Here is a 27,926-nt window from a genome sequence, read left to right as displayed (position 1 = left end):
AGAAAAAGGTGGTTTTGTTACGACACTGCTTTATCCTGAGATTCCTACTCCCAAATACTGCAGTTATTTATCTTAAACACTTCATCAAAATCTGTGAAACAGGCTAGAGAGTACACAGTAAAGAGGCAAGACTGCTTAACTTGCAAATCAGACATGAAAGAAATTGTCAAACAAGTCACAAGCACACCTAAATTCCAGTTACGCTTCCCTTACTGCCCCAAATATACCAAATTTGGTTTTTACTGAAATAATTCTTCTCCCTTTTTTTTTCCAAAATCTGTGCCACATTATCCACAGATTTTACTGAGTATTATTCCAGCAAAATCTGACGATCAGCATGCTGTACTATTAACCCCAGAATTTTCTCCTACAGGGGAAGGAAAAAAACCCCTTTACTGTAATGTTTTCCATTTCAGGTATCCAGTTTTGTATCACCTACTGTGGTAAGCAAAGAAGTTTTGTCTACCCAAGCAAAGCTGTAATTTTAAAGCTTTTTAAATTAGAGATCATAAGAGAGTTTGGGGAAGTTGTGTGCCTTTTTAAAAAAAAAAAAAAAAAAATCATCACAGGAGCAAAGAGGAACCAGATGGAACCATATTTTATGTGGCTCCAAACCTGGTTGCTATTAGGTTGGTGCAGAAGTAATTGCGGTTTTGGACTGTGAATTAAGTCATTATAACCAGGCTCAAACACATCTTTATTAATAAAAATAGGAACCATTACAATCAACACATTTTTGCCAATGGGAAATAAGTTCATTTATTCCTGTAGCGTAATAACCTGTGCTTCAGATTTCAATGAAGTCTTGGAAAGCATTTTCTGCATCCTTCTGGTCATGGAAGTGTTTTCCCTACAAAAAGTTGTCGGGATGCTTGAAAAACTGGTATTAGGTTGGCGAGAGGTCAGGTGAATATGGCAGATGAGGCAAAACTTTGTAGCCCAATTCATTCGACTTTGGAAATGTTGGCCGTGTGACATGCTGTCTGGCATTGTTGTGGAGAAGAACTGGGCCCTTTCTGTTGACCAACACTGGCTGCAGGCATTGCAGTTTTTGCTGCATCTCATTGATTTGCTGAACAGACTTCTCAGATGTAATGGTTTCACTGGGATTCAAAAAGCTGTAATGGATCAGACTGGTAGCAGACAACCAAAGAGTGACCATGACCTCTTTTTGGTGCAAGTTTGGCTTTGGGAAGTGCTTTGGAGGTTCTTCTCAGTCCAACCACTGGCCATTGCCAGTTGTTGTATAAAATCCACTTTTTATCGCAAGTCACAATCGGATTGAGAAATGGTTCACCGTTCTTGTGTAAAATAATAGAGGGTGCGACATTTCAAAATGACAATTTATTTTCAGCCAGCTTGTGAGGCACTTTTTTTTTCCCCCCAATTTGCTTTAAATGACAAACGACTGTAGAATGGTCAACATTGAGTTCTTCGGCAACTTCTCATGTAGTTGTAAGAGGATCAGCTTTGATTGCTCTCAATTGGTCGCTGTGAACTTCAAATGGCTGCCACTATGCTCCTCATCTTTAAGGCTCTGGTCTCCTTTGAAAAACTTCTTGAACTACCACTGCACTGTATGTTCATCAGCAGTTCTTGGGCCAAATGCATTGCTGATGTTGTGAGTTGTCTCTGCTGTTTTACGACCAATTTTGAACTCGAATAAGAAAAATGCTCGAATTTGCTTTTTGTCTAACATCATTTCCATAGTCTAAAATAAATATAAAATAAACAGCAAGTAATAAGTCAGTAGCAAAAAAAGAAAGCAAAAAAGCGCATTAAAATGACACATTAAAAAAACACATTTAAGAATGTATTCCAATACCAAACAGCAAATTTCAACTGCAAAATCCGCAATTCCTTTTGCACCAACCTAATAGTTAAGTCAAAGTTGAAGTTATTTATATTTAGCCTATACTGAAGATGGCAGGGGTGGGGAAGGGGTAAAGTAAATAAATGATACTCACTACTCCATGAAGAGAAGTCTCTCAGGAGCATCACAAACAAAAATCCCTTCCAATTTCTTTGAAGATTACTGACTGTATATTTTCACTTTAAAATAGGTACCTGAACTATCAGTCATAGAATCATTTCAGTTGGAAGAGACCCTCAGGATCATCGAGTCAAACCATAACCTAACATAACTCTAGCACTAAACCACGTCCCTAGGAACCTTGTCTAAATGCCTTTTAAACACCTCCAGGAATGGTGATTCCGCCACCTCCCTGGGCATCCTATTCCAATGCCTGACAACCCTTTCCATTAAGAATTTTTTCCTAATATCCAATCTAAACCTCCCCTGGTACACCTTGAGGCCATTTCCTCTTGTCTTAACACTTGCTACGTGGGAGAAGAGACTAACACCCTCCATGCTCCTTTCACATAGTTGTAGACAGTGATAAGGTCTCCTCTCAGCCTCCTTTTCTCCAGGCTAAACAACCCCAGGTCCCTCAACTGCTCCTCATAAGACTTTTACTCCAGCCCCCTGAGCAGCTTCATTGCCCTTCTCTGCACTCTCTCCAGTACCTCAATGTTTTTCTTATGATGAGGGGCTCAAAACTGAATATACAGTATTCAGTGGCCTCACCAGCACCAAGTACAATGGCACAATGGTTCCTCTAGTTCTTCCAGCCACACTATTCCTGATACAACCATCCAGGATGCTGCTGGCCTTTTCGGCCACCTGGGCACACTGCTGGCTCATGTTTAGTCAGCTGTTGATCAACACCCCAAGATCTCTTCCTGCCAGTCAGCTTTCCAGCCACTCTTCCCTGAACCTGTAGCGCTGCCTGGGGTTGTTGTGACCCAAGTGTTGTGACCTGGCACTTGGCCTTGTTGAACCTCATACAATTGGCCTCAGCCCAGAAATCCAGCCGGACCAGATCCCTCTGTAGAGCCTTCCTACCCTCCAGCAGATCAACACGCCCAACCTATTTGGTGTCATTTGCAAACTTACTGAGGGTGCACTCAATCCCTTCATCCAGATCACTAAAGAGTTTAAACAGAACTGGCCCCAATACTGAGCCCTGGGGAACACCACTCATGACTGGCCGCCAACTGGATTTGACTCTGTTCACCACAACTCTTTGGGCCTGGCCATCCAGCCAGTTCTTTATCCATCGAAGAGTACACCCATCCAGGCCATGAGCTGCCAGCTTTTCCAGGAGAATGCTGTGGGATACTGTGTGAAACACCTTACTGAAGTTTAAGTACACAACACCCACAGCTTTTCCCTCATCTACCAGATGGGTCACCTTGTCATAGAAGGAGATCAGGCTGGTCAAGCAGGACAAGCCTTTCATAAACCCATGTTGAGTGGGCCTGATCACGTGGTTCTCTTGTATGTGCCGTGTGATGTTACTCAAGATCATCTGCTCCATGACCTTCCCTGGCACAGAGGTCAGACTGACAGGTCTGTAGTTCCCTGAATCCTCCTTCTGGCCCTTCTTGTAGATGGGTGTCACATTTGCCAACTTCCGGTCAACTGGGACCTCCCCAGTTAGCCAGGATTGCTGATAGATAATGGAAAGTGGCTTAGTGAACACCTCCACCAGCTTCCTCAGCACCCTTGGGTGTATCCCATCTGGCCCCATAGACTTGTTGGTGTCCAAGAGGTGTAGCAGGTCGCTAACCATTTCCCCTTGGAATACTGAGGCTTCATTCTGCTCTCCATCCCTGTCTTCTGACTCAGGGGGCTGGGTACCTGAAGCACAACTGTTCTGACTATTAAAGACTGAGGCGAAGAAGGCATTTAGCACCTCAGCCTTTCCATCATCCTCTGTCACTATGTTTCCCCCAGCATCCATCAGGGGTTGGAGATTCTCCTTAGCTCTCCTTTTGTTGCTGATATATTTATAGAAGCATTTCTTGTTGTCTTTTACAGCTGTAGCCAGGCCCAGCTCAAGTTGGGCTTTGGCCCTTCTAATTTTCTCCCTGCATAGCCTCACAGCATCCGTGCATTCCTCTTGAGTAGCCTGCCCCTCCTTCCAAAGGTTATAAATTCTCTTTTTATTCCTAAGTTCCAGCCGCAGCTCTCTATTCAGCCAGGCCAGCCTTCTTCCCTGCTGGCTTGCCTTTCAGCACATAGAGACAGCTTGCTCCTGTGCCTCTAAGATTACCTTCTTGAAGAGAGACCAGCCTTGCTGGACAACTTTGTACTTCAGGTCTGCCTCACCAGCCAACCAGCCTCTTAAACAGGTCAAAGTCTGCCCTTTGGAAGTCCAAAGTAGCAGATCTGCTGACAGCCCTTCTAACTTCTCCAAGAATAGAAAACTCAATCACAGAATCATGGAATGGTTAGGGTTGGAAGACACCTCTAGAGATCACCTAGTCCAACCCACCTGTTAAAGCAAGTACACCTAGAGTAGAATGGAACGTGTCCAGACGGGTTTTGAATGTCTCCAGAGAAGGAGACTGCACAGCCTCTCTGGGCAGCCTGTTCCAGTGCTCTGTCACCCTCAAAGGAAAGAAGTTTCTCTTCATATTCAGATGGAACCTCCTATGCTTCAGTCTGTGCCTGTTGCCCCTTATCGTATCGTTGGGCACCCTGAAAGAAGTCTGGTCCCATCCTCTTGACATCCACCCTTGAGATATTTATAAACACTGATGAGATCCCACTCAGCCTTTTCTTCTCCAGGTTGAACAGATCCAGCTCTCTCAGTCTCTCCTCTTAAAAAAAGTGCTCTAGGCCCCTAATCATCTTCGTAGCCTGCCACTGGAGTCTCTCCAGTAATTCCTTATCCTTCCTAAACTGGGAAGCCCAGAACTGCACACAGTACTCCAGATGCGGTCTCACCAGGGCAGAGTAGAGAGGGAAGTGCAACCTGCTGGTCACACTATTCTTAATGCAGCCCAGGGTACTGTTGGCCTTCTTGGCCACAACGGCACATTGTTGCCTCATGGTCAATCTGTTGTCAACCAGAACTCCCAAGTCCTTCTCTGCAATGCTGCTCTCCAGCAGGCCCACCCCCAACCTTTACTGGTGCCTGGGGTTATTCCTCCCCAGGTGCATGACCCTACACTTGCCCTTGTTGAACTTCATCAGGTTCTTCTCTGCCCAGTCCTCCAGCCTGTCCAGGTCTTGCTGAATGGCAGCACAGCCTTCTGGTGCGTCAGCCCTTCCACCCAGTTTGGTACCATCAGCACACTTGCTGAGGGTGCACTCAGTCTCTTCATGCAGGTCATTATTGAACAGGTTCAACAGGACTGGACCTGACACTAACACCTAGGGAACCCCACTAACTACAGACCTCCAACCACAGTATCACACACAGTATCACAGTATGTTTGGGATTGGAAGGGACCTCAAAAGATCATCTAGTCCAATCCCCCTGCTGGAGCAGGAACGCCTAGGTGAGGTCGCACAGGAACATGTCCAGGCGGGTTTTGAATGTCTCCAGAGAAGGAGACTCCACAACCCCCCTGGGCAGCCTGTTCCAGTGCTCTGTCACCCTCACTGAGAAGAAGTTTTTTCTCAAATTTAAGTGGAACCTCTTGTGTTCCAGCTTGATCCCATTACCCCTTGTCCTATCATTGTTTGCCACCGAGAAGAGCCTGGCTCCATCCTCATGGCACTCACCCTTTATATATTTATAAACATTAATTAGGTCACCCCTCAGTCTCCTCTTCTCCAAACTAAAGAGACCCAGCTCCCTCAGCCTTTCTTCATAAGGGAGGTGCTCCACTCCACCATCTTTGTTGCCCTACGCTGGACCCTCTCCAGCAGTTCCCTGTCCTGGAACTGAGGGGCCCAGAACTGGACACAATATTCCAGATGTGGTCTCACCAGGGCGGAGTAGAGGGGAAGGAGGACCCCTCTCGATCTACTAACCACCCTTCTAATACACTCCAGGATGCCATTGGCCTTCCTGGCCACAAGGGCACAGTGCTGGCTCATGGTCATCCTGTTGTCCACCAGGACCCCCAGGTCCCTTTCCCCTACACTGCTCTCTAATATGTAATCTCCCAACCTATACTGGAACCTGGGGTTGTTCCTGCCCAGATGCAGGACTCTTTCCCTTGTTAAATTTCATTAGGTTATTCCCCGCCGAACTCTCCAGCTTGTCCAGGTCTCACTGGATGGCAGCACAGCCTTCTGGCGTGTCAGCCACTCCTCCCAGCTTAGTGTCATCAGCAAACTTGCTGATAGTGCACTCTATTCCCTCGTCTAAATCGTTAATGAATATATTGAATAATATTGGCCCCAGTACTGACCCCTGAGGCACTCCACTAGATACTGGCCTCCAACTAGACTCCGCACCATTGACTACCACTCTCTGGCTTCTCTCCTTAAGCCAGTTTGCAACCCACCTCACTACTCTATTGTCTAGACCACACCTCCTCAACTTAGCTGTGAGGATGCTGTGGGAGACTGTGTCAAAGGCTTTACTGAAGTCAAGGTAGACCACATCCACCGCTCTGACATCATCCATCCACCTTGTTACATTCTCATAAAAGGCTATGAGGTTGGTCAAGCATGACTTACCCTTGGTAAAGCCATGCTGACTGCCCCTAATAACCCTCTTATCCTTGATATGCCTTGAGATGGCACCAAGGATAAGCTGTTCCATTACTTTCCCAGGGACAGAGGTGAGGCTGACCGGTCTATAATTACCCAGGTCCTCCTTCTTGCCCTTTTTGAAGACTGGAGTGACATTTGCTTTCCTCCAATCCTCGGGCACCTCTTCCGTTTCCCAAGACTTGGCAAAGATGATGGAGAGCGGTCCAGCAATGACTTCAGCCAGCTCCCTCAGCACCCGTGGATGTATCCCATCTGGACCCATGGATTTATGGATGTCCAGACTATTTAATTGCTCCCTAACCCAGTCCTCATCAACTAAAGCAAACTCCTCCATTGACCTGGCTTCATCCGGGGTCTCAGGGGTACAGGGCTCCCCAGGACAGCCTCCAGCAGAGTAGACAGAGACAAAGAAGGCATTCAGTAATTCTGCCTTCTCTGTATCTTCCGCCACCAGGGCACCCACCCCATTCATCAGTGGGCCTACATTGCCTCTGGTATTATTTTTATCTGCTAGGTATTTGAAAAAGTTCTTTTTGCTGTCCTTGATCCCTCTCACCAGCTGTAATTCTACGGAGGCCTTGGCTATCCTAGCTGCCTTCCTACATCCTCTAACAGCAGCCTTATATTCTTCCCAAGTGGCCAGCCCCTGCTTCCATGACCCGTAAACTCTCCTCTTCTGCTTGAGCATACCCAACAGATCCCTATTCAACCACACAGGCCTCCTGGCTCCCTTCCTTGACTTCCTACGTGTGGGGATGCTCTGATCCTGAGCGTGGAGGAAGCAATCTCTGAATGCAATCCAACTATCTTGGGCCCCTTTTCCTTCAAGCAGTCTTGCCCATGGGATTTCCCCCAGCAATTACTTGAAAAGGCCGAAGTTAGCCCTGCTAAAGTCCAGGGTTGCAATTCTACTTGCTATTCTGTTCCTGCCACACAAGATGTTGAACTCCACCATCTCGTGGTCACTGCAACCCAGGCAGCCCTCAACCTTTACTGCTTCGACCAGACCCTCCTTGTTAGTGAGGATGAGATCCAGCAGTGCACCTCTCCTAGTCGGCTCCTCCACCATCTGCATGAGGAAGTTATCATCAATGCACTGGAGGAACCTCCTGGACTGTGGCTGGCTGGCTGAATGGTCCTTCCAGCAAACATCAGGGAAGTTAAAATCACCCACAACAACCAGGGCCTGTGACTGTGAGGCCACTCTCAGCTGCCCATAGAAGGCCTCATCAACTTCCTCAGCCTGATCTGGTGGCCTGAAACAGACGCCCACAACAGTGTCACCCCTGCTAGTCTGCCCCTTGATCCTGACCCATACACTCTCAACTCGCTCATCATCCACTCCTGGACAGAATTTAGTACATTGTAGTTGCTCTCTCACATAAAGAGCAACTCCACCACCACACCTGGCCGGCCTGTCTTTTCTGAAAAGGGCATAGCCATCCATGACCACATTCCAGTCATGTGAACTGTCCCACCATGTTTCTGTAATTGCCAACAGATCATAATCTCCCGACCGAACACACGATTCTAACTCCTCCTGCTTATTCCCCATGCTGCACGCATTGGTGTACAGGCATTTCAGGGAGCGAGAAGAGCACACCCATTTCTTCCTAGGGGCATAGGAGGCCACCTGGTCCTCATCAGTTTTAGAATGCTGCCCCACTGGGACAAGCCCAGCTACAACCCCATCCCCCTTCAAGCCTAGTTCAAAGCTTTCCAAATGAGCCCAACTAATTCCTGCCCCAGCATCCTTTTGCCCCTGCGAGATAAACCTTTCCCGCGTGACACTGTCCGGACTGGTGTCTTATAAAACCAGCCATTATCAAAAAATCCAAAGCCCTGCCTGTAACACCACTCTTGGAGCCAACCATTTAGAGACTGAATTTTCCTATTCCATCCCACATCGTCACTTGAAGATGGAAGGAGTGAAGAGAAGATCACTTGAGCCCCTGAGTCTTTCACCAGACTTTACACTGTTGATCACAACCCTCTGAGCTCTGCCATCCAGCCAGTTCATACCATCATAGAAGGCTATCAGGTTGGTGAAACATGATTTCCCTTTGGTGAACCCACGCTGACTACTCCTGATAACTTTATTTTCTTCCACATGCTTGAAGATGACATCCAGAATGAGCTGTTCCATCACCTTTCCAGGGATGGAGGTGAGGCTGACTGGCCTGTAACTTCCTGGGTCATTCTTCTTGCCCTTTCTGAAGACTGGAGTGACGCTGGCTTTCCTCCAGTCCTCAGGCACCTCTCCTGTTCTCCAAGACCTTTCAAAGATGAAGGAAAGTGACTTTGCAATAACATCTGCCAGTCTCTCAGCACTTGTGGGCTCATCCCATCAGGGTCCATGGATTTGTGGATGTCCAGTTTGTGTAAACAATCTCTAACTTGATCTTTCTCAACCAAGGGAAAGTCTTCCTTTCTTTGGACTTTCTTTCCTACCTCCAGGGTCTGGGATTCCTGAGGGCCAGTTTTAGCAGTAAAGATGGACGTGAAGAAGGCATTCAGTAAGTCTGCCTTCTCTGTATCACCTGTCACCAGAACACCCTCCTCATTCAGCAGCAGACCTACATTTTCCCAAACCTTCCTTTTGCTGCTGATATACTTGAAGCAGCCCTTTTTCTTGTATTTTCCTGGTCACTATGCCCAAGACAACCTCCAATCAACACACTGCCCACAAGTCCTTCTCTATTTACAAACAATAGATCCAGTGGGACGCCTTCCCTGGAGGTTCACTCACCAGCTGTGTCAGGACCTTGTCTTCCATGCACTCCATGAGTCTCCTAGACGGCTTCCTCTCTGCTGTATTTCCAGCAGACATCTGGCATGTTGAAGACCCCCATAAGAACAAGGGCTAGTGACTGGGAGACTTCTCCCAGCTGCCTGCAAAATATTTCATCTGCCTCTTCATCCTGATAGGGTGGTCTGTAACAGACCCCCACCAGGATGTCCACCTTGTTGCCCTTCCCCTTGATTCTCACCCATAGACACCCAACCCTATCACCACCCTCATCAAGTTCCAGACAATCAAAACACTCCCTAACATACATGGCTACCCCACCTCCTCTCCTTCCTCACCTATCCCTTCTGAATATGGATGTCCTGGATGTGGAGAGCAAATAGCTGCCTAATTTAATTGGTCTCTAAAGGAAACAACTATTTGTTTAACAGTCTCTACTAACAGTGTTTATTTTAAAACTCTTTTCCTACAAAATGTAGATAACTATATATGTTTTCTTTCCTAAACCATACTACTGCATGTGATAGTTCACCATACTTTGAAATACATACCTTAATGACAGAACTTTAACTGACATGCTTAGAAATATGACACAAACTATTTGCTTTTAATATAAAGAAAAGAAAACAGAAAAGAAACATACCATGTATTGTTCTTGACATGCTTAAGGAAAACCATGAATTTGCTATTTAAATTGCCTTTAGATTCCTGAATAAATTACAGTTCTACAGACCAGTATTTGAGATGCATCTCAACACTAAGAGAGGAATTCCATCACCGTGAAAGTTTTTCATGTTTTTATGAAACCTTTAATCCTGCATTCAAAGGTCTTCCCCTTACTTACTTGCATTAGATTTTTCCTGAGTGGTATCTGCATCAGTGTTAGAGCTGACGGACTGGCTGTCTGAATTTTTGCTGCTGTCACCCAACTTTTTAAGTCTGTTCAATCGTTTATCTGTTTCTCTCAGTCCATATTTACTATTAATCACAGGAGTAGGTGCTGGCAATCCCACTCTTGATTTAAAAGCACCAGTTCCACGTCTACAAAGAAAAACAGGACATAATATAAACTCTGAACTTTGTTTAATATACACTAGTTTGAATCCCACGTTTATATGGATTAAAAAAAATACCAATAGCCACTTAATTTATTAGCATTTCATGGGCTGTTTTAATGAGATATCTATATACTTATCTCATTTTAGTAAGATGTGCAGAAAAACCTTCTATTTATTTCTTGCAAGAAGAAAAACTGCAAAAGTAGGTTTTCCCTTGCTTTATGCCTATTGTTTCATTGTCAAATTATACAGCTGAAAATGAATTACGGTTCAAAATACTACTTATATTAGCTTAGAAAACAACGTAAATGTTTTCTAATCACATCGGGCAAGTAAAAAAATGCCAGCTTCAGTTACAATGCTTGTTACTGCATCAGCAAGGGTTGGAAAGTACAGAAAATGAAATAAAATTATCACATAGTTCTGTGTTCTTTTGTAACTGAAAGAATCCAGTATGTATTTACAAGGATCATTAAATCACTGAGCAAACTTATTACTTTAAAACAAAAAGTTATCACAGAAAAGGAAGAAGACTAAGAATTCCTTTACTTGCATTTCAACCAGTACTACCAGGATTCCTTTGATACTCTGCAGTAATCCAGGCAGTATGCTTGCACTTCACAGAATTACTGAAGACAACTTCAGTTTGGATTCCAGTGTGTTGTACTGGAAGGAAATCTACAGAACTTGACCAAAATTGCACCAAAAAAATGAGACAGGATCTTAAGCTCCACAATGTTAATTATTATGCAGACACAATACTTGTTCTGAAGTTAACTGGTATTTGTTTGATATAGAACATTATTTCTGTATTACCTTGAATTCAGCAAATTTCAGGCAGATTAAGATACTAGACTGAATATGGCACAAGAAACAGCCACTTCAGATCAAAAAGTAATGGTTCTATGAACAACCATAAATGTCTCCTGACACGTCTTTGGTGCCCAGTTGTCTCAGCCAGCGTGAACAGCAGGCTCACCTAAAAAGACTACATGTACATATGTAAAGATATGCCTCTTTTCTTGGTGATGATTTTTGGAGGCTTGAAAAAAAACCAAACCAAAACAAAACAAAAACAAAACAAAACAAAAAAACCAAAACAAACTGTAAAGTGCTAACCTTCCTACAGCTCCTAAACATACCCCACAAATTCTTAGAAGTCTAGCAGTTTAACATTAAAAATTAACACCCTTTACAGCATAGTCAGAATTGGGTCACTTCAAGATGACTTTTTTGTGGTGTACAAAGCAACAGTTGCCTTGTCAGTGTTGGTTAGGACTCATTTTTCCTTGCTCAACTCCCCTAAATCCAAATCTCTCGTATTTGCCTGCTATAACATGGATTGTGACTGAACAGCAGATTCCTGAAGTTAAAATTAGCAAAACGTTAGCTTTAAAATATAACATTTTAATGTACTTAAAATACAAAGATGACAAGTTAATGAAAATGTTTGGACACATAAAATTCAACTGTCCTCAAAGAGGAAGTATGTCAGAATTACATTAAAATCAACAATCAAAGTAACATGAGCAAAAATAAACAAGGCAAAGTAACCAGGAAACCAGCTAACAAGGAAAGAACAATCAGTGTTCACACTTATTCAGTACTACACAGCTCCCAGGACTGACGCATGTTTTTACTAGCAGCTCTCTAGATGAAGTCTGAGACTGTACCCTTCACTTAGAATGATCTACTGACATTGTATGAGTTTGGAGGTCCACACCAGGTTTCTCCTTGATTTGCAAGAATTGGTAGTGACCTAACTGGCTAGTAAAAATGAAGGTAAGCTTATTACACTATTCATATGTAGGTGTACTAAGCTATTTCTCAATATTATTAATATTTTGTCCTTTATAGTTTTTTTTTTTCTCTCTACATTTAGGTCAAACGGTAACAAAACTGTTACAGGTTCTACATAGTTCCTCTTGGAATCAGGTGAGGCTCTCACAAATGATGTTGAGCTTCCATGCTCACAGTAAGCAGACGTTTCAATATGGCAAAAACTAACTGTGAACTCCTTTGAAGTGATTTTGTGAAGAAACTAGGTTGGGACAGCACAGGTGAAAAACAAATATAACAACAACTTCGCTGCTATTGTATGATGGACAGATATAGGCAAGTGCTGTACAAACCTGTAGATCTTTACGAATGCACAAACCCCCAGGTTCTAACAACACAGGGTGAAAAGTACTTTGCCCATTTCCAGCAGAAGATAACTTCAGGTCAACATAAAGAACACTAATGAAATTTGATTTTTCTAGTGCAAAAACAGAACAGAAGTTGGGGGTCAGTTGCTAATGGTCTCACAGAAGCTACAACTGCTTTTCCTTCCAATTCTAGTTTATTTGGTATAAATATTCTTAATAATCTACACTTGTTTTGTTATTTTCATTTTGGACTACTTCCAGAACAGAGAATCAGAAGAAAAACAGAATGCAGTTCTCAGAAAACACAGCCATTCAGTAATAACAAAAAAAAAAAAAAATCACTACAACAAATACCTAGGAAGCAATTACGTGTCCAAAAATCTTAGTATTCATAATTGATGACTTTCAGTTCCACAAAATTTATCATTAATACGACCGATTTGAAACTTATTTCCACTAATGCATACCTTTCACAGGTGTAACATTCGCAGTATTCATTATTTTCTCCAAAAAAACCATCTCCATAGTAACAAGAGATTTCTTCTCCAGGTTCAATATCTCTTAGAGCTTTCACACATGCTGTATCCCTGCCCGTTGATACAAACTGGGAAAGGAGATGACAGAAAGGAGAAAAAAAAAAAAAAAATAAGGTTGAAGAGTATCTGAATAGGAAAAAAAAAAAAAAAAAAGTAAAACAGTTGGGGAGGAAAAGATGCAGGGACAAAAGGGGAAATAAATGTGGGGTGCTTTATTTATTTACTTTGAATTTCTTGCTTACCTTACAGTTAGGTCTGCAATCTGAAAAAGGTCCAAAAGATAAAGTCAATTAACTGTTGATAAGACCTGAAACATGAATAATTGTAGATATCTAAAGTAAGGATTCACTCTGACTTCAATAATTGTAGAATCTCAACTAAATACTGGGACTTATGTTAGCATTGCACAAAACTAGACATCGAAAGATACCTATTTTGATATAGTTTGGTTTCTGAGCTCTTCCCTAAGCTATCACAAATGTTCAGTTTCCCTCCTCTTTAAAGTAATAGGATTTGTCTTAAATCCTGCAGATTCTTTATTCAGCATACAAACGCAACAGAATCACTTAAACTTCTGTGTGAAACATTAAAGAAGGCATAAGAAGTTCACCTAACAAATACATTACTGTTGACTAAGTTCACAACGAATTCAAGGTAACTTAAAATATGCTCCACTAATTTACCTGCCAGTTTCAAAGTATCTGTAAAGGAAGAAGATATCACTTCCTAGAGCCCTCTGAGTTTCCCAGTTCACAGCCATTCAGGTCTGGTCTGGGAAAATCCCAACAGGATTTTGTCCTACAGTGATCCAGTATGCCAGATTCAGAGATGTTTCTCTAAGGTAAGGTCCTGTATTGTTCAGCTCACATATAACAACACTTCTGAGCAGAATTGCTTATGTCCTTTAACATGCTTCCTATACTTACTACTCACCATGATTGATAAATGCAGCAGGACCAAGCCACAATTGTGCACAGTTTTTCCGTGTGGAATACATGACACTGAAGTCATTTTCCCCATGTCTCAGCAGCATGTTTTCTTCCATTTCTGAGAGTTCAGCAATACAGCCCACAAGTAATTCTATTTTATCATTCCGTTTCCTTTAGTGTAAAAAAGTAGAAGAAATAAGAATACACATGCCAAAATTACAAAGTAATATCACAAAAAGAAATGTTGTCAATAACAGGAAGTGTTTTGTATACCATTTCTCACTCAACCGCTGTAAACCTCATGTTTTACTTCACTTAGAGATATTAGGCTAAACAGACTTTTTATCAGACATGCAATAAATGTTTTTGTTACTATGTAGAATCAATTACATCAATTCTGACAGACATTACCATCATTGTTTCTACAATTTTCTGAGACTGCAACCAAGAAATTGCAGGAGCTGATTACTTCAGCTCCTATAGTTGTTAAAACCAAAAGCAAGATTTTTTTCATCCCTATCAGCACTTCAGATATTTTGACTTCCTCCAGCTGCTCTTGTTCACATTTCCTATACTTCTTCCTTTGACCAAGAAAACACAACATAGTGAAGATGCTTAGAACTCCATGCCTTCTTAACAAACACCCAGCATTGACTCAAAAAAAGCCCAGAATTCATGCAAGATGTCATCCTCTTTCACGAGTAGTTCTTCAGCATCAAGCTTGTCCTTGAAAGAGACCTTTGGAGAAGCAGGGAGGAACCAACAAAAACCAACAAAACCACAACGTGTTCACGTGTGCACAGCCAATCTGCCATCATAAATATAGCAGATCAGAGGCACTGAATATTCAGCCTAGGAAGAAGCGCACAATTTCCATTATCTTGTAAGTGCATTGTTTTCACTGCTCGTTAGCCAGATTACTCTGATGCAGATGAATACGGAGATTCTAAATATACATGAAGGACACAAACTAGAAGCCAAGCCTTTTAAGTACAAAATCCTCTTTTTAGAGTGCTGAGAACTCTATTAGTTTTGAGTCTCAACAGTCTTCTAGATACTGGCAGAGTCAAGAAGCAATTCTCTTGCTTTGGTCTTTTCAGGTCACTCAAGATTTTGAGCATGAAAAGTTAATTCATTTTCAACAAACCTAAGTACAAAGCTTCCACCTCAAAGAATCAGCCAAGGAGAGAATTCAAACAGGAAAAAACCAACCAACCAACCACCCACCACCACAATCCAAAAAACACTGATTATACCATGACTGTGGAGCTTCCAGCTACAGTCATGAAGAGCTAGAAACTGATCTTGGCCTTGTTAAAGCTTATTCTCCCACAAAATGAGGCCATCGCCCCACAGTAGCAGCATGCTAATTTGATATGCTGCGAGCATAATGTCTAGCCACCCAATCCTAGCCCACACATAATAGCATATCATAATCTCAGATGTGCTGTTATGAGTACGCACTGCCATAAAGCAAAACAAGTATAAATTAGGGTGGGGGAAGGAAGGGGAGTATTTATTTTAAAATCTGAATTAACCCACGGATCTGCCACAGACATGCTTATAATAAAACTCCTACGTGCCAAAATGAGGTGGGGAAGATACACTGGGGTTCCAACTTTCTGTTTCCCGGAAAGATTCATTTTGCACAATCAAAATACGCAAGTAACACCCATCAGTTTCAAAAAGGTGAAAAGCGAATTTCCCCCACAATTATTTGCTGCATCACAAATTCAGTATAATGTGAGTATTGACATGGTCGTGTTTCTAACAGGAGGCAAAAAACCTAATGATTAGAGGAAAATAAGTATCTGACTGAAAAGAAGATAAAAACACCTTTTATACTGGCAGCTTTGTGGCTACGTCCAATGTCCTACAGATGCACATATTGTGTGTTAAGTACTTAGCACAAACAAATAACAAAAGTAACTTGTAAGTAAAAATACAAAACTTTGTATTGCAGTGGTTGCAGTTTTAATTCTCCATACTTTTAAAAATAGATTTTTTACAATATTTCAAAATAATTGACAGAAACAGAATGCAAGAGGAAACTGTATCTTTTACCATTCTTTCGTTGCAACGATTTTGGCTCCATTTTGCTCAGAAGAATATCGATTACAAGGCAGTATCTCAAACCCACTGTCAGTTGCAAACATTCGTAAATAAATAAATACCTGCAACAAAAGAAAACAGTACGTTTCTGTTACAAGCAAAACAAAAGCAGTGAGGAACTTGCATATAAAAATAATGAAAATCAGTAAACTGCACAAAAAACACACAAAAAATGGATACTGCAATGGGATGTTTGCTGAAATGTGTTTCTGATTATAAATTTTAGCTATGTGCATGATGCTAATCTTTTTTACTCAGAGTGACTTGCAGGAATCCTCACATGGATAACATGACTATCTAAAGAGTTTAAAAAAATTAAAGATGCCTCCAATGGTACAAAACCGGCCCAACCAATGAAAATTGATAATTTCTTCTTAAAGTCACTAAGTAGCTGCATTAAAAACTACTTCTTAGCTCTTTAAGAATCACTGAGACCTAACAGTTTACAGGATCAATTTTCATTCTTTCCAGTTCTGAAAATGATATTACTTCCATGACAAATCTAGGGATTGCTGGATCAATTCTTTTTAGTTAAAGTGCCGTTGTATTACTCAAACAACACTCTGGGAAACCAGAATTTTTTGATTGCTTAACAACTGATGTATTTTGAGGTAGCAACACTTCTCCCTTTTCCTTTCTTTGTCACACAATTTGATTTACAATAGCCCTAAGTAAAACAGAAACAAACAAAACCCAAACAAAAACAACAACAAAAAACTGGGCAGAAACAAACAAACAAAACCCCCAAACAAACAAAAAACCACACAACTCACAAAATAAACAAACAAAAAAGGGGGGAAAGAAACAATCCTTCCAAGCAATGGAAGAAGCCATTGAAACACCTGTCTCCCAGAAGCAGGTCTTCTCTCTTCTGCTTATGACCTAAGCCAACAGCAAAAGAGGCAAATGCATTTTCTTTTCTACATGTCTATTAAATAAAAGGCAATGGTAAGTTAACTCAAAAAAGAGGGGGGTGGGGAGCTGGCTGGGTTTTAAAAAACAAAGGAGGTTTCAGTTAAAAAGCAATCAAACAAATAACAGAGCAGTGGATTACTTTCCTTTACTATCGCTACATTCTTAAGAATTTTTTACATTTTCTTAGCCTTTCAACCATCTGAAAAAGCACATTAATTACAAATACACCTACATGTTCCTTGAACAACCTTTCCTGCATTTTGTTCTTGTTAAGAAAATAGTGCCGGGCCCAGTCACCTGACGTCAAGGACTTGAAGGCTTTTTCTAAGTGCTCATCTTTCTTAAAACGTTCAATCACCTCTTTTAGTTCTTCTTGCCTTCCTTTAATAGGTCGAAATCTGAAATAAAGAATAAAGCTATTCGAGTCCACTGTCATTCATTCTCAATTCTGTCTCACAGTTATAGCACATGTTGTTTTGCTAGCCATATAAATATTTAACTTCTAGTATAAAGAAACTGTTACACACTCAAATCACAGGCCCTCATTTCCTGAGGTAATGGGAAAAGTAAGTAAAGCTAAGAATACTAAAAATGTTTAAACCCTCCATTGTGCTGAGAAGCACTATTTATTCATAAAACAAATCTCTGCTAAGTTTAACCAACACAGAAAAATATTTCACTGTTTTCAATACCTATCATTTGGAATAAAGCAGCTAAAGAACCAGTATAATAAATGTGTCCTTACTATCCTAACAAATCTGGTATGTGCAAAAAAAGAAAAAAAAAAAATCCAGCAAATAAACTGGATGCTGTAAATTTCCTAGCCAACACTGGTATCAAGGGATCTATGCACAATTCTGGCTTTTATAGTTGAATTGGGATGTGTGTGTGTGTGTGTGTCTGTGTGTGATTTCAAATTTAAGCCCTCTACAACCTCACGCACTACGCTAAATTTGTCAAATAGGGAGCAAACAATTAAGATAGGGCAACTGAAAAGACTGAGTAAGAAACATCAGAACAGAAAAAATGCACAACTATCTTGAAGAGTGATTTCACATCAATGTTTGCCCAACCCAAAGCCTTATTATATTGACAAATCCACTATATGGGTTTACATAGATTGCAAACTTAACGTTTGTATTCATATAAAATGCATCTCTTAATGACTACACAAGTAGTATCTAAAAAAATAGTAACATACAGCATAGATCCTACATCCGTGGAAGACTGAAGTTCCACAAGTTAGTACAATCACAAGAATTTTAACCCAAGATGTTGGCTACAGGAAATAGACAGCTGAAAATCATGCATAGATAAAATATGAAAATAAACTCCTGTACACTAGCAGAGAATTCTGCCTTCTTCACAAAGATTAAGATTTAAGAAAAACTATCCTTCATGTCATCGACAGGAAAAGAATGGTTACAGAAAACACCTGTATGACTGCAAGAAGCAGGAGCTCCATTTCTGAGCCCCAAACCATCAAGAGAAAGCAGATCTTACAGATTATGTTGAATGTCTATATATTGCCTTTGAGTACATACCTATGTATGCCCCGCTTTGGGTTGGAGGTGGGGTGTGCGGACTTTTAGGTGTATGGCACGTCCCATGGGACTCTTCACAAAGATAAAAATTTTCTAGGGTCATGTAAAACAGTTGTTTGCAGCTCCTTTTGCTTACACAACATATGACAGAAGTGTTAAACAACCTAAGAGCTTTTGGTTAAATCCATAAGACTAATTCCCATTACTTGTTGCTTGAAGTGTGTTACCATGCTAATTTTATTTCGTCTTACTTACCAAATGAAGTCTCTATTTGATGACAAAAGTAAACAAATTCCTGAAGTTGGTGGAAGGAACACTCATCAACTCCCTCACTGATACCCTGTTTTTTAAATTACCATACGCTTCGCTTATCCCCATCTTAGAATGCTGAATGCTGCAAGTTACTTCTTTTCAGATGCCCAAATAAGATCTGCTGCTTCTCTGCAACTTGTATGAAGGAAACAAAATACCCTGAGTGTTGCACATGCCAATTTTATTTTACCTTTTAAAATAGTAAGGGTTTAATTAGAAATAACTAAAAATGATGAGGATTCAATTTCCTTCATTAGAAGTAAAATGTTGTATTTTTGCTTCTGATACAATAAAGACAGACCTCCTAACGGCACTATCACTTCCAGCAGCAATGCAGGTTACCAGCATCCCATGCTAATACTTTTACACATCTTCTCTGCATTCTCCATCTGAAAAATTTCCTTGTAATGTAACAACTAAGGAATCTTTCAGATCTTTTGGAATAAGACAAAAATTATCAGCATAAACCTGTGAGCTTTCAGAAAAGAAGATATAGCAAGTAGTTCTGAGAAGACATTAGGTAAGTTTTCTTCTGGCTGGGATAACATCTAACATGTAGCAAGAGTATGTAAAGAAATAGATGTCCACAGTAGTATTTACTGTGCCAAGAAGTTTCCAATCAAATTCTTTAATAAAGAATATACTTATCCCATCCCCCTAAGAAGCTAACTGCCTAACAAGCTGCTGAGACCTCATCATGGAAGAAGACTCCCTTCAGACTACAGATAACATGATTATTACTATTTTTGTTCTAGAGCACACCAAAGTCTCCCTTGATTTGCCAGTTACATACAAGAAGACTGTCTCCTGGTTCTCCCCAAATCAGAAAGACTTCTCCCAAATTTGATAGTCATAATGTCTGGCAAAGCTCTGTGAGTTAAGGGAATTTAAAATGATATAGCCTGGATGGAACCTGACTAGTTTCAGAATAGGACTTGGCCTCATTTTCAGTTTCAACCAGAAACAGTTTTCCCAACAAGGCCCCAACCGTACTTACATAATGAGAAGTACAAAGCACAACAATATGCATAGACATGACAGGTCAACATTTTGTTTACATATTTATTTGCAAACATTATAGGAGGAAAAGCCACATGATTATGGTCTTCAACTATATCTATTCTTGCTGAGCTAAATTAATGATTGCCCTCTCCCTTACATTGTGTTATATGCCAAAATGTACCATTTTTTTTAGCCAAGTGACCTGTAGGAGCAAAGGTAGGTGGAAAAACCACCACATTCTAGATTGAATTAGCACCTAAGACAGACAATGTATGTGCAGGCAGACACAATCATAATTGTTTATCATCAAGAATGATCTTGGTCTAGGCTAAAGGCAGCAGTATCCCAACTCAACTACCCATGGAAAAAACAACAGAAACAACCCTCCCCTCAACAAAACATAAAAAACTCACAAACACCACAACACCAAAAAAACCACCAACCAGAGCAGATGCTAAGCTTAAACAGTGCCTCTCAAGATGTAAGAAAAGAGAATCAATACCCTGTATTTTCTAGCAATTAGAAGCACATCTTATAGCCCCAAATTGATGTTCATATTTCAGGTCTTTCACAACATACCAGTCTCAGAGGCTGACCAGATGTCTGCTTGACTACCTACCTTAGGTAGCTCAGAATCTGGCCCCAAGCCTTTAAAAGTAACCTGCATACCTCCATAGATCACATTCAGCAGGTTCTTGTTGCAGGCATTCCACACTGCTGGCGGAATTCCTTTAAATGTCTAGCAGAAACTTATGTAACATCACTCCTGAGAAGCAGAATAGTGTACACCCAAGTCTTGAAAAGGCCAAAAAGAAGGCTGGAAACAGGAAGAGTGCAAAGAGATTGTAAAAATCCCAAAACATTAGAAGGTCAGATGAGTGTTACACTGTACACCATGCATTTGAAACTTGAAACAGGAACTGAGTTTTTCAAAAAACACAACTCTTGGCACCCAGCGGTTCAAAAATTTTTACCAGAGACTTCCTTTATCAAAGTATTGAACTGATTTTTTTTTTTTTTTACATGGTGAAAGGACAGAGATAATGAGAAAAGATAAACAGGAATCCAAAAAAGCAAGAAGTGTCCACAAGTGCATAGAAAAATTCTGGAAACCAACATCATGGTGTATAGCATTTCACTCAAGCCAACCATGGCATCAGATACAAAGGAACCCCTACCCCCTCACCACCAGGCTGAAACAGGAGACTTAGCAGATGGGGGAGGATGGAAATGGGTTACCGCTCGGGGCTGCAGGCAAAACACCCTCAGCCTGCCCCACTTTTGCAGGTGCCTGTACACCACAGGTATGAGGCCCTGGAATTGGATGGGCAAGCAGCTGATGCCGCTGCTGAAGACCCTTCTGGAAAGGAGGGGTTGTCTAGGAAACCAACACTCTACATAACACCCAGCAAACCCCTTAAAACCTCACCTGTAAAGAGAAAGAAAAACAAACAAACAAACAAACAAACCCAGGTAATTGTCATAGGTGACTCCCTTCTGAAGGGAACAGGCCCAATATGAGGGCTGACCTGACTCAACCCACACAGAAGACTGCTGCCTCCCTGGGGCCAGGGTAAGAGATGTGGCTCAACAACTCCCCAAGCTGGTAAGGTCCTCTAACTATTACCTGCTCTTGGTTTATGATGTTGGCAGGGTACAGGAAAAAGTAGTATTAAGCAAAATGGATTTTAGAGATTTGGGGTGGTTGATCACTGGCTCAGGTGGTTTTCTCGTCCATCCTTTCAGCAGCAGGCAGGAATGCAAAACAGAATAGGCAGGCCCTATCAACACAGGGCCACGTGACTGGTGTCATCAATGGCTTTTCAACCATGGGATGGTCAGTCCTTCGCCAGGTCTTCTGACTCCCAATGGAATGCATCTCCCATAGAAGGGTAAAAGAGTGCTTGCTCAGGGGTTTGCAAGGTTCATTAACAGGGCTTTAAACTAGATTGGAAGGGGGCAGTACCAGGCCAGTCAGTGATGAGCAGCTGGAAGGCACACCAAAACATGAGGAGATGCTTGGCAGTGAGATTCCTCAGACTGTAACACGAGGTGAAGGACACAATCAACCACACTTGAAGTGCTTCTAACACTAATGTGTGCAGCATGAGGAAAAAGCAAGATGAACTAGAAGCCCTCACCCAGTCCCAGGGATCTGATATAATTGACATTAGTGAAACCTGGCGGGATGAATCCTGTGACTGGTGTGCCATGATGAATGGCTATGTGCTATTCAGAAGGGCTAGGCAGGGAAGGAGACACTGTACATAGTGGAGGGGCTGGATTGCATGGAGCTGGCAGCTGGCAATGGCAAAGTCGGGAGCCTCTGAATAAGGATTAAGGATCAGATGAATAAAGCCAATGTTGTCGTGCGTGTCTACTGTAAGCCACCCAGTCAGGATAACGACACTGCTGAGTTATTCTTTAAGGATCTAAGCAAAGCCTCCAAGTCATCTGCCCTTGCCCTTATGGCAGACTTCAACTTGTCAGATGTCAACTGGGAATATCACACAGCTGGCACCAACAGGTCCAGAAGATTCCTAAAGCATCTGGATGATATCTTCTTGGTGCAGGTACTAAGGGAACCAACCAGGAAAGGTGCCCTCCCAGATTTGATTCTCACTAACAGAGAGGGTCTTGTGGGAGAACTTACATGGGGTTTGCTACTCCAGCTAGATCCCTTCAAATCAATGGGGCCTGACTGGATTCAACCAAGGGTGCTTAAAGAGCTGGCTGATGTCATAGCAAAACCTCTCTCCATGATTTTCCAATGCTCTTGGGAATCTAGAGAGGTCACGATGACTGAAAGCTGGCAAACGTTCTCCCAATCTACAAGAAGGGCCATGGGGATGACCCTGGCAACTACAGGCCTGTCAGCCTCACTTCTGTTCCTGGCAAAATAATGGAGAAGATTGTTCTGGGAGTTATGGAAAAACACCTGAACTGCAATGCAGTCATCAGTCTCAGCCAGCACAGGTTCACGAGGCAAAAGTGTTGCCTAACAAGATCAATTTAGTTCTACGACAAGGTTACCCACCTAGTTGACCAAGGGAAGTCTGTTGATTTTACCTTTTTGGATTTCAGTAAAGTCTTTGACAGGGTCTCTCACAGTATTCTTCTGGACAAGATGGCCAGCACACAGATGGATAAACACACAATACAGTGGGTGAGCAACTGGTTGATGGGCTGGGCTCAAAGGGCTGTAAAAGAGGGGGTTATGTTGGCCTGGCATAAATGACTTACTTGAGGGAATACTTAGTAACTTTGCCAATGACACAAAATTGGGAGGAGCTGTCAACACTCCAGAGAGGAGACAGGCCCTGCAGAGGGATCTGGACAAACTGGGGAACTGGGCAATCACCAACCGCCTGAAGCTCAACAAGGGAAGCACCAGATTTGCACCTGGGACAAGGCAACCCTGGCTGTACCTACAGACTGGGGGATGAGATGCTGGAAAGCAGCTCTGCAGAACGGGATCTGGGGGTTGTGGTCAACAGCAAGTTGAACATGAGCCAACAGTGTGCCCTGGCAGCTAAGAGGGCCAACTGTGTCCTGGGGTGCATCAAGCACAGCATTGCCAGCTCGGTGAGGGAGGTCATTGTCTTGCTCTTCTCTACACGGGTCTGACCTCATCTGGAGCACTGCGTGCAGTTCTGGGCACCACACTATAAAAAAATATATTAAGGTATTGGAGAGTGTCCAGAAGAGGGCTAAGAAGTTGGTGAAGGGTTTAGAGGGAAAACCACATGAGGAGTGGCTGAAGTAACTTGGTTTGTTCAGCCTGGAGGATACTGCAACCCAGATTCCTCATGAAAGCTTCAGTACTTTTACAGGTGTATGTCCATATATACTTCAAAAGACACCTTCTGATGTGAGACACTGAAGAAGCCAATATGCCAAGAAAGCCTAGAGTCAAGTGTTCCTGAGAATCTGAGGGTCTGCTGATTCATAGCTAAATGTACATATATAAAATGAGCCAAAGAAACAGGCTTCTAAGTGATAGTAAAACAGAAGACTAGTTCAAGTAAGGCAGACAGAAAGAGCACAAGAAAGCCAACAAAACAAACCAGCCAACCCAACCTCTAAACAAAAAGTCCATTAAAATCAGAATGGTTTATCCAGACTTATGGTTTGGTCCTATGAACAGTACCATCACGGAAACTGAACAAGACACTTGGGTGTTCTAATCTGCTCACAGGCACAGACTCCTTGATCTACCCTACGAACAGCTTCAGGGGTCACGTCTCACAGAACGTGGAACTTGTCACAAAACAGTCCATTGTTAAAAGTAATCTAGGAATGAAAAACTCTTATCACAGTATCTTTAAAGAAATAGTACCAAGCCTTCTTCCTGACAAGCTGCAGAATAGAAAGTTTTCACACCTCCCTATGAAGTTTTTATTCTTCCCTAGTCAACAAGATCCAGATAAGCTGTGGCTATTGAAATTTCAAAATCAACTAGATGATGATCTTATCCCAGTTAAGGGCAAACTGAGGTGGTCTCAACAAAGAAGATGTAGGAGAATGGCTTGGAGAAGCAAAGCTCTTTCTCTCTCAAGTTTTGCTTACCTTGGGAATACTTAAAGAATCTTGAAATTCCAAGATATAAAGCCAAAGGTCAGTGAGATGCTTGCCTATAAAGGAAGTTAAAGGAGAGTTTCTGGTAAGTTCAGAAGCATAGTACCTTTCTTGGTCTCAGTCACTGAGAGCAGTGAGTTTGAACAACAAGGATAAATTGATCCTGCCAGAGATCCAGTATGGAATTCCACGTTGTGTACCAGAGCATGATAAAGAGTTATACTTCTAAACCTATTTCTTAACTTCTGACTAGAAAACATCAAGAAGAGTGAATTTATCAAAACACAGCAACCCATTAGCCTCTTAACAACAGGCATTTTGTCTGGATGATATTTTTACTTAAGTGGCTATGAAAAGATAGCAAGTTATTGTTCATCTAATATGAGAGATTCACTGCAAGGCTGTTAAACATTCAAGACAGCACCACAAGAGTGGAAAATAATCTACTTATTACAAATGGCAACTATTTATTTAGTTAACACACATTTTGGCTTCAGCCCTGTCTAACCTATAGTATGAGTATCTTAATTAAAAATTAGTTATATAAAAATCAACTCATTCTATGTTTAATCTCCAGTGTTATTACCTGGGGAGGAGAAAAAAAAAAAAAAACCAAAACAAAAAAAACACCACAAACCAACAATACTCTTCAAAGGCCAAAAATTCAAAAAGGCACTTTTAATGAAGAATGTAATCCACATTACTTCGATTTCTTGAACTGAAACTATACATGCACCAGTGTGGTCAAAATTCCAACAGAGCCTAGAATAGAAGTAAATAAAATTCAAACAGCCACATAATTTCATTCTCCTTAATACTGCTAGCAAATGAATGCTTTTTAAAAATAAATATGTGGGACACAATAAAACCCCAACACTTTCCTTCATTCTTATTATGACACTCTATATGGTAAATTTTATTTAGCAGTTACTGTGAGTACTGGATGCAAGCCACTCCATCTTTTGGAGATACAACGTTTTTTGTTGACGTTAAGGGTACAACTAGGAAATCTATGTAAGAGTAAGGTGGTGGGTGCTGGTTTGGAGGATGGGTGGTTTGGTTGTTTGGTGGGGCTTTTGGTTGTGATTTTTTTCTAAATCAAAACATTAATCATCAGTAATAGACTTAGTTCCAATGTAATTGCTGTGTCTGATTACACACAGTGAAGGAAGACAATTAGAAGCAAGCTAAAGGACTTCACTGAATTAAGTTATTGGAAAAGAACAACCAAAGAAATAAACAAACCCCCCAAAAACCCAAACCAACAAAATACAACAGACCACACAGAGAAAGCAGATTTTACACAGAAGTCAAACAAAACAGTTTTGGTAAGTATGAAGAGACACTGAGGACTGAAGAATGTAAAAGCTTCATTTTGAAAAGGTGTCACTACATAAGAGCTATGTATTTCTGATCCAGCATCTCCACAGCATCACAACACTGAAGCTGAACTATGTGGCCAGAGAACCTTGTTTAGCTACATGACTTGTTTTACCTCCAAACCCTGTTCAAGAGGTAACCCTTCAATACTGAGCCCTTTAATTACTATTATATTGAAATAAACTAAGGAGTGCAGAAGAGATTCAGCATAGACTCATGAACACAAGTAATATGAAACTGCTTTGCCTTTTTTGTCTTTACTGCTCAACAGTGACTGACAAAGAATGACCTACTCTGTCAAGTTCAAGCCAGCAGTTGCTCTTGGTGCACTGTTGAGAGAAAACAACTTTCTGTACATAATCCCCAAACACTTCGCGTTTGCTACAGAAAACATGGAAATTTAAGAAGCTTGGTCCTTTAGTCTCACATTACCAGATAAAACCACCTGCACCACACAACAGTTTGTAACATCACTGAAAGCAGCAATATGGAGTGATGAAACACCTCTGTATAACCTCTTAGAACAGACTACAATGCATTTGACTTCCTAAACCACTTGCAAACTTAGAAAGACATTGGAACTGCTCCGAGTATTCCCTGGCACAATGCTGGTGCTTTAGGGAACCAGGAAACAACAGTGTCTGGTAACAGCAGCAGTATGATCAGGAGTCTGGCTTAAGACCTAAATACTAACACATTTGTATGCAAGATAGTAAAGAGTGGATTAAACACTAAAGCATGCAACTTCAAGATTTAGCACTCAAACTAGGAAAAAGCACATAAGAGACGGTAAGATAAGCAAGAATTCACTTGCTTATTTACAAGTATCGGTTTTCACAGAATCACAGAATGTTAGGGATTGGAAGGGACCTCAAAAGATCACCTAGTCCAATCCCCCTGCCAGAGCAGGAACGCCTAGGTGAGGTTACACAGGAATGTGCCCAGGTGGGTTTTGAATGTCTCCAGAGTAGGAGATTCCACAACCTCCCTGGGCAGCCTGTTCCAGGGTTCTGTTATCCTCATTGAGAAAAAGTTTCTTCTCAGATTTAAACAGAACCTCTTGTGTTCCAGTTTAAACCCATTACCCCTTGTCTTACCATCAGATGTCACCGAGAAGAGCCTGGCTCCATCCTCATGACACTCACTCTTTATATATTTATAAACATTAATGAGGTTGCCCCTCAGTCTCCTCTTCTCCAAGCTAAAGAGACCCAGCTCCCTCAGCCTTTCCTCATAAGGGAGATGCTCCACTCTCTTAAGCATCTCTGTTGCACCCTCCAGCAGCTCCCTGTCCTTCTTGAAACGAAGGGCCTAGAACTGGACACAATATTCCAGATGGGGTCTCACCAGGGCAGAGTAGAGGGGAAGGAGAACCTCTCTCGACCTACTAACCACCCCCTTTCTAATACACCCCAAGGATGCTGTTGGCCTTCTTGGCCACTAGGACACAGTGCTGGCTCATGGTCATCCTGCTGTCCACCAGGACCCCCAGGTCCCTTTCCTTTACACTGCTCTCTAACAGGTCATTCCCCAACTTATACTGGAACCTGGGGTTGTTCCTACCCAAGAGTTTTAATCTCTAGTGTTAGACAGCCCTCAACTCAGGAAGTAACAGCTTGCAAAATCAGTTTTTACAAAAAGGACAGGCATGCAAGACTAAGTAAACGGAACAGCCAGGATAGCCTTTGTCACAAAACGTTCTGTCACAACAGGATTTGTAAAAGACTTCCTAACACATGGCAGGGTTTTTTTATTAACTGCTAACCTGACATTTTTTCGAGATAAGAGCTATCAATTTGATGAAAAAAATGACCAGAGGGCTCATAAAGATGGCCAGAATCTCTGAAAACAACCTGCTTTCTCTTGGAAATCCAAGAGAATGAAAAAAGTTACTTTTGGGTAAAGCCACTAAAGATATTTCCAGAGCTACACTTTATGCTGTCCATCAAATCGCCAATGACAAGAAGATATTTCAAAGGAACACTAGACAAACTGACTTGGGGGGGAATCCAACTGTAATCTTTTGAGGACTAGTCTTCAGCTCTTTCAGACATTACTGACTTGACAGTTTACAGAACTAATAGCCCAATTCTCAAGATGAAGGACATTCATGAATTACAGGACTTTTAAAATGGATTAATTAC

General features: G+C 41.6%; 1 protein-coding gene across 8 annotated transcripts in view; it reads right to left on the bottom strand.

The window, feature by feature from the left end:
- The window catches only part of KMT5B (lysine methyltransferase 5B), a 43,360-nt gene that overhangs the window by 2,793 nt on the left and 12,641 nt on the right, over positions 1-27,926 (bottom strand). For 5 of the 8 annotated variants that reach the window (XM_082057755.1, XM_082057754.1, XM_082057756.1 and 2 more), the window contains 6 exons: positions 17,199-17,364; positions 16,004-16,113; positions 13,944-14,110; positions 13,253-13,272; positions 12,942-13,078; positions 10,114-10,310 (listed from right to left, as the gene is read on the bottom strand). In XM_082057755.1, the coding sequence (XP_081913881.1) occupies positions 10,114-10,310; positions 12,942-13,078; positions 13,253-13,272; positions 13,944-14,110; positions 16,004-16,113; positions 17,199-17,364 (797 nt within the window). Of the gene's footprint in view, positions 1-14; positions 1,712-9,274; positions 9,413-10,113; positions 10,311-12,941; positions 13,079-13,252; positions 13,273-13,943; positions 14,111-16,003; positions 16,114-17,198; positions 17,365-27,926 lie in introns of those variants that run through there. The other 3 variants (XM_082057759.1, XM_082057760.1, XM_082057758.1) reach the window with 3 other exon arrangements.

The sequence above is a fragment of the Streptopelia decaocto genome, assembly GCF_964273445.1.
Source record: "Streptopelia decaocto genome assembly, chromosome: 7".
Lineage (NCBI taxonomy): Eukaryota > Metazoa > Chordata > Aves > Columbiformes > Columbidae > Streptopelia > Streptopelia decaocto.
This window is presented reverse-complemented; position numbering and strand designations above follow the sequence as displayed.